A 12500-nucleotide genomic window follows, 5' to 3' on the forward strand; every position below is an offset into this window, starting at 1 on the left:
TCACAATGTTTTATAGAAGAGGTAAGTGACCCGAGAAGTCATGGGGGACATGTCTATTATTATATCTTATTGGGGTTCTGCTATTTTATTACTACGACTTTGGTATTTTCATCACAGTTATTTATTTATTATTCTTCATGAGGAGAGCCGGGGCGCCGGGCAGGAGATCGCGGGGGGCTCCATACAGATCAAACAGAGTTCCCCTTTAATTAGGGTGGGACCTATGGTCACATTAACCCCTTGGGGACCCAGCCCATTTTTACCTTAAGGACCCAGGCATTTTTTTGCACATCTGACCACTGTCACTTTAAGCATTAATACCTCGGAGATGCTTGTACTTATGAATTTGATTCCGAGATAGTTTTTTCGTGACATATTCTACTTTATGTTAGTGGTAAATTTTTGCATCATTTCTTGGTGAAAAATTCCCAAATTTCATGAAAAATTAGAAAATTTAGCATTTTTATAACTTTGAAGCTTGTAAGGAAAATAGACATTCCAAATATACAGTAACCCCCCCGACATGCGATGGCCCCGACATATGATCAAATCGACATACGATGCTTTTATATGTCGGGGCCATCGCACTAACTGCTATCTGACAACGCAAAATGCTTAAGCTTCTGTCGGATAGCAGTTTAAGCATCCCGGACAGGTTCACTTACCTATCCCCACTGCTCCGGGTCCACTTCGCGATCCTCCGGCGTTTTCTTCATCTTCTCCGGGGTCCAGGCCTCACTTTCCGGCGTCGTTATTACGTCACTATGCACGCCATGCCAGCGCCACAACGTAATAACGTCACCAGAAAGCGAGGTCCGGACCCTGCAGAAGATGCGGAAGGAGCCGGAGGATCGCGAAAAAGACACCGGAGCAGCGGGTCAGCATCGGGAGCCCCTGGGGCTGCATCGGGAGCCCCTGGAACAGCATCGGGAGCGGTGAGGATGCGGTCCGGAGCGGCGGGGACAGGTGAGTACAGCTTCCTATACTTTACATTGCACGGATCCCTCAAGATACAATGGATTCGACAAATGATGGGTCGTTTGGAACGAATTACCATCATATGTTGAGGAACCACTGTATTATATATTGATTCACATATACAATATGTCTACTTCATTTTTGCATCATAAAGTTGAGATGTTTTTACTTTTGGAGACATCAGAGGCTTCAAAGTTCAGCAGCAATTTTCAAAATTTTCAAGTAAATTTCAAAATCTGAATTTTTCAGGGACCTATTCAGTTTTGAAGTGAATTTGAGGGTCTTTATGTTAGAAATACCCCATAATGGACCCCATTATAAAAACTGCACCCCTCAACGTATTCAAAATGACAATAAGAAAGTTTGTTAACCCTTTAGGTGTTTCACAGGAATAGCAGCAAAGTGGAGGCGAAAATTCAAAATCTTCCTTTTTTACACTAACCTGTTCTTGTAGGCCCATTTTTTTTTTCAAGGGGTAAAAGGAGAAAATGTCCCCCCAAATATGTAACCCAATTTCTCTCAAGTAAAGAAATATCTCATATGTGGATGTAAAGTGCTTTGTGGGTGCACTAGAGGGCTCAGAAGGGAAGGAGCGACAATGGGATTTTGGAGAGCAAATTTTGCTGAAATGGGGGGCATGTCACATTTAGGAAGCCCCTATGGTGCCAGAACAGCTAAAAAAAAAACTAACATGGTATACTATTTGGGAAACTACACCCCTCAAGGAACATAACAAGTGGTACAGTGAGCCTTAACACCCCACAGGTGTTTGACCAAATTTAACCCCTTAAGGACTGAGCCCTTTTTCACCTTCAGGACTCGGCCATTTTTTGCAATTCTGACCACTGTCACTTTAAACATTAATAACTCTGATGCTTTTAGTTATCATTCTGATTCCAAGATTGTTTTTTCGTGACATATTCTACTTTAACATAGTGGTAAAATTTTGTGGTAACTTGCATCCTTTCTTGGTGAAAAATCCCAAAATTTTATGAAAAATTAGAAAATTTAGCATTTTTCTAACTTTGAAGCTCTCTGCTTGTAAGGAAAATGGATATTCCAAATAATTATTTTTTTTTATTCACATATACAATATGTCTACTTTATGTTTGCATCATAAAATTGACGAGTTTTTACTTTTGGAGACATCAGAGGGCTTCAAAGTTCAGCAGCAATTTTCCAATTTTTCACAAAATTTTGAAACTCGCTTTTTTTCAGGGACCAGTTCAGGTTTGAAGTGGATTTGAAGGGTCTTCATATTAGAAATACCCCATAAATGACCCCATTATAAAAACTACACCCCCCAAAGTATTCAAAATGACATTCAGTAAGTGTATTAACCCTTTAGGTGTTTCACAGGAATAGCAACAAAGTGAAGGAGAAAATTCACAATCTTCATTTTTTACACTCGCATGTTCTTGTAGACCCAATTTTTTAATTTTTGCAAGGGGTAAAAAGGAGAAAATTTTTACTTGTATTTGAAACCTAATTTCTCTCGAGTAAGCACATACCTCATATGTCTATGTAAAGTGTTCGGCGGGCGCAGAAGAGGGCTCAGAAAAGAAGGAGCGACAAATGGTTTTTGGGGGGCATGTCACCTTTAGGAAGCCCCTATGGTGCCAGAACAGCAAAAAACCCACATGGCACACCATTTTGGAAACTAGACCCCTCGGGGAACATAACAAGTGGTAAAGTAAACCTTAATACCCCACAGATGATTCACAACTTTTGCATATGTAAAAAAAAAAAAAAAAAAAATTCCCTAAAATGCTTGGTTTCCCAAAAGTTTTATATTTTTTACAAAGGGTAATAGCAGAAATTACCCCCCAAAATTTGAAGCCCAATTTCTCCCGATTCAGAAAACACCCCATATGGGGGTGAAAAGTGCTCTGCTGGCGCACTACAGGTCTCAGAAGAGAAGGAGTCACATTTGGCTTTTTGAAAGCAAATTTTGCTCTGGGGGCATGCCGCATTTAGGAAGCCCCTATGGTGCCAGGACAGCGCAAAAAAAAAAAAAAAAACCCATATGGCATACTATTTTGGAAACTAGACCCCTCGGGGAACATAACAAGGGGTTAAGTGAACCTTTATACCCCACAGGTGTTTCACAACTTTTGCATATGTAAAAAAAAAAATATTTTTTTTTTTACCTAAAATGCTTCTTTTCCCAAACATTTTACATTTTTAAAAAGGGTAAAAGCAGAAAATACCCCCCCCCCCCCCCAAAAAATTTGTAACACAATTTCTCCCGAGTACGGCGATACCCAATATGTGACCCTAAACTGTTGCCTTGAAATACGACAGGGCTCCAAAGTGAGAGCGCCATGCGCATTTGAGGCCTAAATTAGGGATTGCATAGGGGGGGGGACATAGGGGTATTCTACGCCAGTGATTCCCAAACAGGGGGACTCCAGCTGTTGTAAAACTCCCAGCATGCCTGGACAGTCAGTGGCTGTCTGGTAATACTGGGAGTAGTTGTTTTGCAACAGCTGGAGGCTCCGTTTTGGAAACAGTGGCGTACCAGACGTTTATCATTTTTATTGGGGGCTGTGTAGGGGTATGTGTATATGTAGTGTTTTTTACTTTTTATTTTTTGTTAGTGTAGTGTTTTTAGGGTACAGTCGCACGGGCGGGGGTTCACAGTAGTTTGAGCTGGCAGTTTGAGCTGCGGCAGAAAATTTGCCGCAGCTCAAACCTGCAGCCGGATACTTACTGTAAACCTCCGCCCATGTGAATGTACCCGGTACGTTCACATTGGGGGGGGGGAACATCCAGCTGTTGCAAAACTACAACTCCCAGCATGTACGGTCTATCAGTGCATGCTGGGAGTTGTAGATTTGCAACAGCTGGAGGCAAACTGGTTGTGAAACACAGAGTTTGGTAACAAACTCAGGGTTTTGCAACCAGTGTGCCTTCAGCTGTTGCAAAAGCTACAACCCCCAGCATGTACGGACAGCGGAAGGGCATGCTGGGGATTGTAGTTATGCAACAGCTGGAGACACACTGGTTTGCTACTTAACTCAGTGTGCCTTCAGCTGTTGCAAAACTACAACTCTCAGCAGTCACGACAGCCAACGGGCATGCTGGGAGTTGTAGTTATGCAACCAGCAGTTGCACCACTACAACTCCCAGCATGCACTTTAGCTGTTTGTGCAAGCTGGGAGTTGTAGTTACACAACAGCTGAAGGTACACTTTTCCATAGAAAAAAAATGTGCCTCCAGCTGTTGCAAAACTATAAGTCCCAGCATGCCCATAAGGTGGTCTGCCTCCTGCTGTTGCATAACTACAGCTCCCAGCATGCCCTTTTTGCATGCTGGGAGCTGTTGCTAAGCAACAGCAGGAGGCTGTCACTCACCTACAATGATCCACGCCGCATCAGGTCAGTCCCTCGTCGTCGCCGCTGCTGCTGCTCCTGGGGCCCCGATCCCAACATTCACGCCGGGGATGGGGTGACACCCGCAGCAGGCGCCCTGATTGGTCGGCCGACGAATCAGGGCGATTGTGAGGTGGCACCAGTGCCACCTCACCCCTGCTGGCTATGGCTGTTCTCTGACGGCCCCGAACAGCCTGTAATTCCGGGTCACCGGAGACCCGATTGACCCGGAATCTGCCGCAGATCGCTGGACTGAATTGTCCAGCGATCTGCAGCCATCGCCGATATGGGGGGGTATAATGACCCCCCCTGGGCGATATGCCGCAATGCCTGCTGAACGATTTCAGCAGGCATTGGGCACCGGCTCCCCTCCAGCTAGCGGCGGGGGGCCGGGAATGGACAGGACGTAATCAAACGTCCTGAGTCCTTAAGGGGTTAAATAAAGTTGGATGTGAAAATGAAAAAAAATTACATTCTTCATTTTCACGGACCACTGTTTCAAATATCTGTCAGTTACCTGTGGGGTGTTAAAGGCTCACTATAACTCTTGTTACGTTCCGTGAGGGGTGTAGTTTCCAAAATGGGGTCACATGTGGGTATTTATTTTGAGTTTGTCAGAACGGCTGTAACGATCAGTCACCCCTGTGCAAATCACCACTTTAGGTCCCAAATGTACATAGTGCGCTCTCACTCCTGAGCCTTGTTGTCCGCCCGCAGAGCATTTTACGCTCACATATGGGGTATTTCCGTACTCAGGAGAAATTGTGGTACAAATTTTGGGGGCCTTTCTTTCCTTTTACCTCTTGTGAAAATGAAAAGTATGGGGCAACACCAGCATGTTAGAGTAAAAAAAAAAATTTTTGTTCACCAACATGCTGGTGTAGACCTCAACTTTACCTTTTCATAAGGGGTAAAAGGAGAAAAAGCCCCCAAAATTTGTAGTGCAATTTCTCCCGAGTACGGAAATAACCCATATGTGGCCTTAAACTGTTTCCTTGAAATAGGACAGGGCCCCATGCGCATTTGAGGCTTAAATTAGGGATTTTCATAGGGGTGGACCCGGATGCAAGCTTTACACTCCACTAAAAATACTGTACGTCATTTGCTGTCCGGCAATACTGGGAGTTGTTATTTTGCAACAGCTGGAGGCTCCGTTTTGGAAAAACTGACGAACAAGATGTTTTAAATTTTTATTGGCGGGGTGGGTGGGGGGTTCAGCGACAGTGTAAGGGTGTAGTGTTTTACTCTTCATTTAGGGTTAGTGTAGTGTAGTGTTTTTAGGGTACATCACACGGGCGGAGGTTTACAAGTGAGTTTCCCGCTGTAAGGGAAAATTTGCCGCATCTCGTAGCGGGAAACTTGCTGTAAACCCCCGCCCGTGTGAATGAACCCTGTACAATCACGTGGGGGGGCAAAACTACAACTCCCAGCATGCACTAAGACCGTGCATGCTGGGAGTTGTAGTTATGCAACTGCTGGAGGCGCTCTGGTTGGGATTGGAAAACAGAGTTAGGTAACAGACTACCGCAGTGTTTCCGCACCACTGTGTTTCCTAACTCAGTGTTTCCCAACCCATGTGCCTCCAGCTGTTGCAAAACCAACTCCCAGCATGCATGGTCTGTCAGTGCATGCTGGGTGGGAATTATAGTTTAGCAACAGCAGGAGGCACACAGGTTGGGAAACACTGAGTTAGGAAACAGACAATGTTTCCCAACTAGAGCGCCTCCAGTTGTTGCAATACTACAACTCCCAGCATGCCCAGACAGCCTAAGGGCACGTTGGGAGTTGTAGTGTAGGTGTCTCCAAACTGCAGCCCTCCAGATGTTGCAAGACTTCAACTTTAAGCATGCCCAGGCATGCTGGGAGTTGTAGTTCAGCAACATCTGAAGGGCCAGATGTTACAGAACTACAACTCCCAGCATGCCTGGACAGTCTCGGCATGCTTTGAATTAACATCTGGAGTGCTACAGTTTGGACACCACTGTATAGTGGTCCCCAAACAGTCTCCTTCCAGATGTTGCAAAACTACAACTCCCAGCATGCCTGGACAGTCTGGGCATGCTGAGAGTTGTAGTTTTGCAACATCTGGAAGGACAGTGGTCTCCAAACTGTGGGCCATCAGTCCTGATCGGCCAATCGCAGGATCTCTGACAGCTCCGATCATCCCTATTTTCTGGTCATCAGAGACTCGATCAGCCTGGAAATTCCGCAATTCGCTGATCTGAATTGATCAGCGATTTGCAGCGATTCCCGACATAGGGGGGATCAGGACCCCCCCCAGGCATTTGCACGGGATGCCTGCTGAATGATTTCAACGGGCATCCTGTTCCAATCCCTGTCAGGCTAGTGGCTTGGTCCTTAAGTACCAGGATGCAAGGGCGTGGTCCCCAACAGGTTAAGGACACTTTAACACCATCTACCTGATGGATCTCTGGGACATTTCCCTCTGGACAGTCCTGGGAATACAGAGGACGGGGACACCTCTCGGGTGGATTTCTATCAATGACTCCATCTGTAGGGAACACACAGGGAATGAATACATCAGTGCTGGATAGATTTCTATGTTACCAGGTAGTGAGAGTGATATCTGGAGACCTCACCTACAAAGAGACATCCAGAACATAGAGCGGGGCCAACAATGGTGGAAATGATGTAGATGGGGGGACACACAACAATGGTGGAAATGTAGATGGGGGGGGGGGGGGACACAACAATGGTGGAAATGTAGATGGGGGGACACACAACAATGGTGGAAATGTAGATGGGGGGACACACAACAATGGTGGAAATGTAGATGGGGGGACACACAACAATGGTGGAAATGTAGATGGGGACAACACTGGTGAAAATGTAGATGGGGACACACAACAATGGTGGAAATGTAGATGGGGGGACACACAACAATGGTGGAAATGTAGATGGGGGGACACACAACAATGGTGGAAATGTAGATGGGGGGACACACAACAATGGTGGAAATGTAGATGGGGGGACACACAACAATGGTGGAAATGTAGATGGGGGGACACACAACAATGGTGGAAATGTAGATGGGGGGACACACAACAATGGTGGAAATGTAGATGGGGGGACACACAACAATGGTGGAAATGTAGATGGGGGGCGACACAACAATGGTGGAAATGTAGATGGGGGCACAACAACAATGGTGGAAATGTAGATGGGGGGCACAACAATGGTGGAAATGTAGATGGGGGGGCACAACAATGGTGGAAATGTAGATGGGGGCAACAATGGTGGAAATGTAGATGGGGGACACACAACAATGGTGGAAATGTAGATGGGGGACACACAACAATGGTGGAAATGTAGATGGGGGGGGACACACACAACAATGGTGGAAATGTAGATGGGGGGGACACACACAACAATGGTGGAAATGTAGATGGGGGGGGGACACACAACAATGGTGGAAATGTAGATGGGGGGGGGACACACAACAATGGTGGAAATGTAGATGGGGGGGGACACACAACAATGGTGGAAATGTAGATGGGGGGGACACACAACAATGGTGGAAATGTAGATGGGGGGGACACACAACAATGGTGGAAATGTAGATGGGGGGGGACACACAACAATGGTGGAAATGTAGATGGGGGGACACACAACAATGGTGGAAATGTAGATGGGGGGACACACAACAATGGTGGAAATGTAGATGGGGGACACACAACAATGGTGGAAATGTAGATGGGGGGACACACAACAATGGTGGAAATGTAGATGGGGGGACACACAACAATGGTGGAAATGTAGATGGGGGGACACACAACAATGGTGGAAATGTAGATGGTGGGGGACACAACAATGGTGGAAATGTAGATGGTGGGGGACACAACAATGGTGGAAATGTAGATGGGGGGGACACAACAATGGTGGAAATGTAGATGGGGACACAACAATGGTGGAAGTGTAGATGGGGACAACAATGGTGGAAATGTAGATGGGGGGACAACAATGGTGGAAATGTAGATGGGGACAACAATGGTGGAAATGTAGATGGGGACAACAATGGTGGAAATGTAGATGGAGGGGACAACAATGGTGGAAATGTAGATGTGGACAGCAATGGAGGAAATGTAGATGTGGACAACAATGGTGGAAATGTAGATGGGGACAACAATGGTGGAAATGTAGATGGGGACAACAATGGTGGAAATGTAGATGGGGGACAACAATGGTGGAAATGTAGATGGGGGGACAACAATGGTGGAAATGTAGATGGGGGGACAACAATGGTGGAAATGTAGATGGGGGACAACAATGGTGGAAATGTAGATGGGGGGACAACAATGGTGGAAATGTAGATGGGTCACCTCACCTCTCCGGTCAGCAGGTGGAGGGTCTCCAAGGTGAAGTGTAATATTCTCTTAGTCATCTCATTCCTGTCCTTGTCCATCCTTGGGGGTCATTCAGGAGAAGAGGAGACAACTGGATCAGCTGGAGGAGAAGAGGAGACAACTGGATCAGCTGGAGGGGAAGAGGAGACAAGTGGATCAGCTGGAGGGGAAGAGGAGACAAGTGGATCAGCTGGAGGAGAAGAGGAGACAACTGGATCAGCTGGAGGGGAAGAGGAGACAACTGGATCAGCTGGAGGGGAAGAGGAGACAACTGGATCAGCTGGTGGGGAAGAGGAGACAACTGGATCAGCTGGAGGAGAAGAGGAGACAACTGGATCAGCTGGAGGAGAAGAGGAGACAACTGGATCAGCTGGTGGGGAAGAGGAGACAACTGGATCAGCTGGAGGAGAAGAGGAGACAACTGGATCAGCTGGAGGAGACAACTGGATCAGCTGGAGGAGAAGAGGAGACAACTGGATCAGCTGGAGGAGAAGAGGAGACAACTGGATCAGCTGGTGGGGAAGAGGAGACAACTGGATCAGCTGGAGGAGAAGAGGAGACAACTGGATCAGCTGGTGGGGAAGAGGAGACAACTGGATCAGCTGGAGGAGAAGAGGAGACAACTGGATCAGCTGGAGGAGAAGAGGAGACAACTGGATCAGCTGGTGGGGAAGAGGAGACAACTGGATCAGCTGGAGGAGAAGAGGAGACAACTGGATCAGCTGGAGGGGATAGTCCTGTTGCTGCCTTCATAGGAGGAGGGGCCCTAAATCACACAGGGGCCACATCACATACACATCCTCAGTATATATTATGTGGTTGATATAAGGTTCTGACAGAGCAGAATGTGGAAACAGGAGACTGAGATCTCTTCATATATATCTGTATTTACTGCTGAGCTCCGCCCACCGCTGTCACATGACCATCTTCACAGGTCCTTCATCCACAATATCTCCTATCCTGCTGAGTACCGCCCCTATCTATCCCGGTCACATGATTGTGACGTCACCAGCAGGTCCTGGTCGCAGTCACTGCTGTTGTGTGGAGATTCTCTGCTCCTCAGTATAAGGTAAGAATTCTATAGGATTTCATTAGGATTCTATAGGATTTCATAGAATTCTATAGGATTTCATTAGGATTCTATAGGATTTCATTAGGCTTCTATAGGATTTCATTAGGATTCTATAGGATTACATTAGGATTCTATAGGATTTCATAGGATTCTATAGGATTTCATAGGATTATATAAGATTTCATTAGGATTCTATAGGGTTTCATTAGGATTCTATAGGATTTCATTAGGATTCTATAGGATTACATTAGGATTCTATAGGATTTCATTAGGCTTCTATAGGATTTCATTAGGATTCTATAGGATTTCATTAGGATTCTATAGGATTACATTAGGATTCTATAGGATTTCATAGGATTCTATAGGATTTCATAGGATTATATAAGATTTCATTAGGATTCTATAGGGTTTCATTAGGATTCTATAGGATTTCATTAGGATTCTATAGGATTACATTAGGATTCTATAGGATTTCATTAGGATTCTATAGGGTTTCATTAGGATTCTATAGGATTTCATAGGATTCTATAAGATTTCATTAGGATTCTATAGGATTTCATTAGGATTCTATAGGGTTTCATTAGGATTCTATAGGATTTCATTAGGATTCTATAGGATTTCATTAGGATTCTATAGGGTTTCATTAGGATTCTATAGGGTTTCATTAGGATTCTATAGGGTTTCATTAGGATTCTATAGGGTTTCATTAGGATTCTATAGGGTTTCATTAGGATTCTATAGGGTTTCATTAGGATTCTATAGGGTTTCATTAGGATTCTATAGGATTTCATAGGATTCTATAGGATTTCATTAGGATTCTATAGGGTTTCATTAGGCTTCTATAGGGTTTCATTAGGCTTCTATAGGGTTTCATTAGGATTCTATAGGATTACATTAGGATTCTATAGGATTACATTAGGATTCTATAGGATTTCATTAGGATTCTATAGGGTTTCATTAGGATTCTATAGGATTACATTAGGATTCTATAGGGTTTCATTAGGATTCTATAGGGTTTCATTAGGCTTCTATAGGGTTTCATTAGGATTCTATAGGATTACATTAGGATTCTATAGGATTACATTAGGATTCTATAGGATTTCATTAGGATTCTATAGGATTTCATTAGGCTTCTATAGGATTTCATTAGGATTCTATAGGGTTTCATTAGGATTCTATAGGGTTTCATTAGGATTCTATAGGATTTCATTAGGATTCTATAGGATTTCATCAGGAGATTTTATATTTTTATTAGAATTTTCAGTATATAAAATACAATATAAGGGGACAGAGGTTAATGGGAACAGGAGAACTACGGGATTGAAAATTTATCCCCTATCCTAAGGATAGGGGATAAGTTTGAGATCGCGGGGGGTCCGACCGCTGGGGCCCCCTGTGATCTCTCTGTACGGGGGCCATGCTCTCTGGCCAGATAGCGGGTGTCGACCACCGCATGAAGCGGCGGCTGACACGCCCCCTCAATACATCGCTATGGCAGAGTCGGAGATTGCCGTAGGCCCCGGGGCCCCGTACAGGAGATCGCTGGGGCCCCAGCGGTCGGAACCCCCGCGATCTGCAACTTATCCCCTATCCTTAGGATAGGGGATAAGTTGTTCACCACTGGACTACTCCTCTAAGACCCGTGAAAAAATTGGACCGCCCCTTTCCGAAGTTTGCCGAAGCTAGAAGGGGGAGGAGCAAGTGTGCCAAAGCTACAGCGGGGAGGAGCGGGGACAGAGAGTGGAGGAGCGAGGGCAGAGCCATGGGTTTGATCATTTCACCGCACATCTGCAGATATTTAAGCCACGCCCCCTCACCCCCCTCCCGGAGGATGGAGAGCGCCAGAGCGCAGCTCTGTACAGTGGTCCCTCAACATACGATGGTAATTCGTTCCAAATGACCCATCATTTGTCGAATCCATCGTATGTTGAGGGATTCGTGCAATGTAAAGTATAGGAAGCTGCACTCACCTGTCCCCGCCGCTCCGGACCGCGTCCTCACCGCTCCCGATGCTGTCCCAGGGGCTCCCGGTGCTGTCCCGCTGCTCCGGTGTCTTCTTCAGTATCCTCCGGCTTCTTCCGCATCTTCTGCAGAGTCCGGACCTCGCTTTCTGGTGACGTAATAACGACGCCGAAAAGTGAGGCCCGGACAAGATGCAGAAGACGCCGGAGGATCGCGAAGTGGACCCGGAGCAGCGGGGATAGGTAAGTGAACCTGTCCGGGATGCTTAAACTTCTATCCGACAGCAGCTTAAGCATTTTGCGCTGTCGGATAGCAGTTAATGCGATGGCCCCGACATATAAAACATCGTATGTCGATTTTATCATATGTTGGGGCCATCGCATGTCGGGGGGTTACTGTATAATACAAGACAGTGCAGGGGGAGAATGAGGACGCACACAGCTCCTCCCCCCCCTCCTGCTCTGTACACACAGGACCTAAGATATCACGGGGAGGTTTGATGATATCACGGGGTAAAGCTCCTCCCTCCCCCGCTCTGTACACACAGGACCTAAGATATCATGGGGAGGCTTGATGTTATCATGGGGTACAGCTCCTCCCCCCCCCCTGCTCTGTACACACAGGACCTAAGATATCACGGGGAGGTTTGATGTTATCACGGGGTAAAGCTCCTCCCCCCCCCTGCTCTGTACACACAGGACCTAAGATATCACGGGGAGGCTTGATGTTATCACGGGGTAAAGCTCCTCC

General features: G+C 46.0%; 1 protein-coding gene across 1 annotated transcript in view; it reads right to left on the reverse strand.

Annotated features, from left to right (window-relative positions):
- LOC130297963 (uncharacterized protein DDB_G0290685-like) overlaps positions 1-12500 on the reverse strand; it is a 79292-nt gene that overhangs the window by 43412 nt on the left and 23380 nt on the right. The window contains exon 4 of the mRNA XM_056550835.1: positions 8698-8816. Within this exon, the coding sequence (XP_056406810.1) occupies positions 8698-8775 (78 nt within the window). The 5' untranslated portion in view covers positions 8776-8816. The remainder of the gene's footprint in view (positions 1-8697; positions 8817-12500) is intronic.

Source organism: Hyla sarda (genome assembly GCF_029499605.1).
Source record: "Hyla sarda isolate aHylSar1 chromosome 1 unlocalized genomic scaffold, aHylSar1.hap1 SUPER_1_unloc_12, whole genome shotgun sequence".
NCBI classification, from domain to species: domain Eukaryota; kingdom Metazoa; phylum Chordata; class Amphibia; order Anura; family Hylidae; genus Hyla; species Hyla sarda.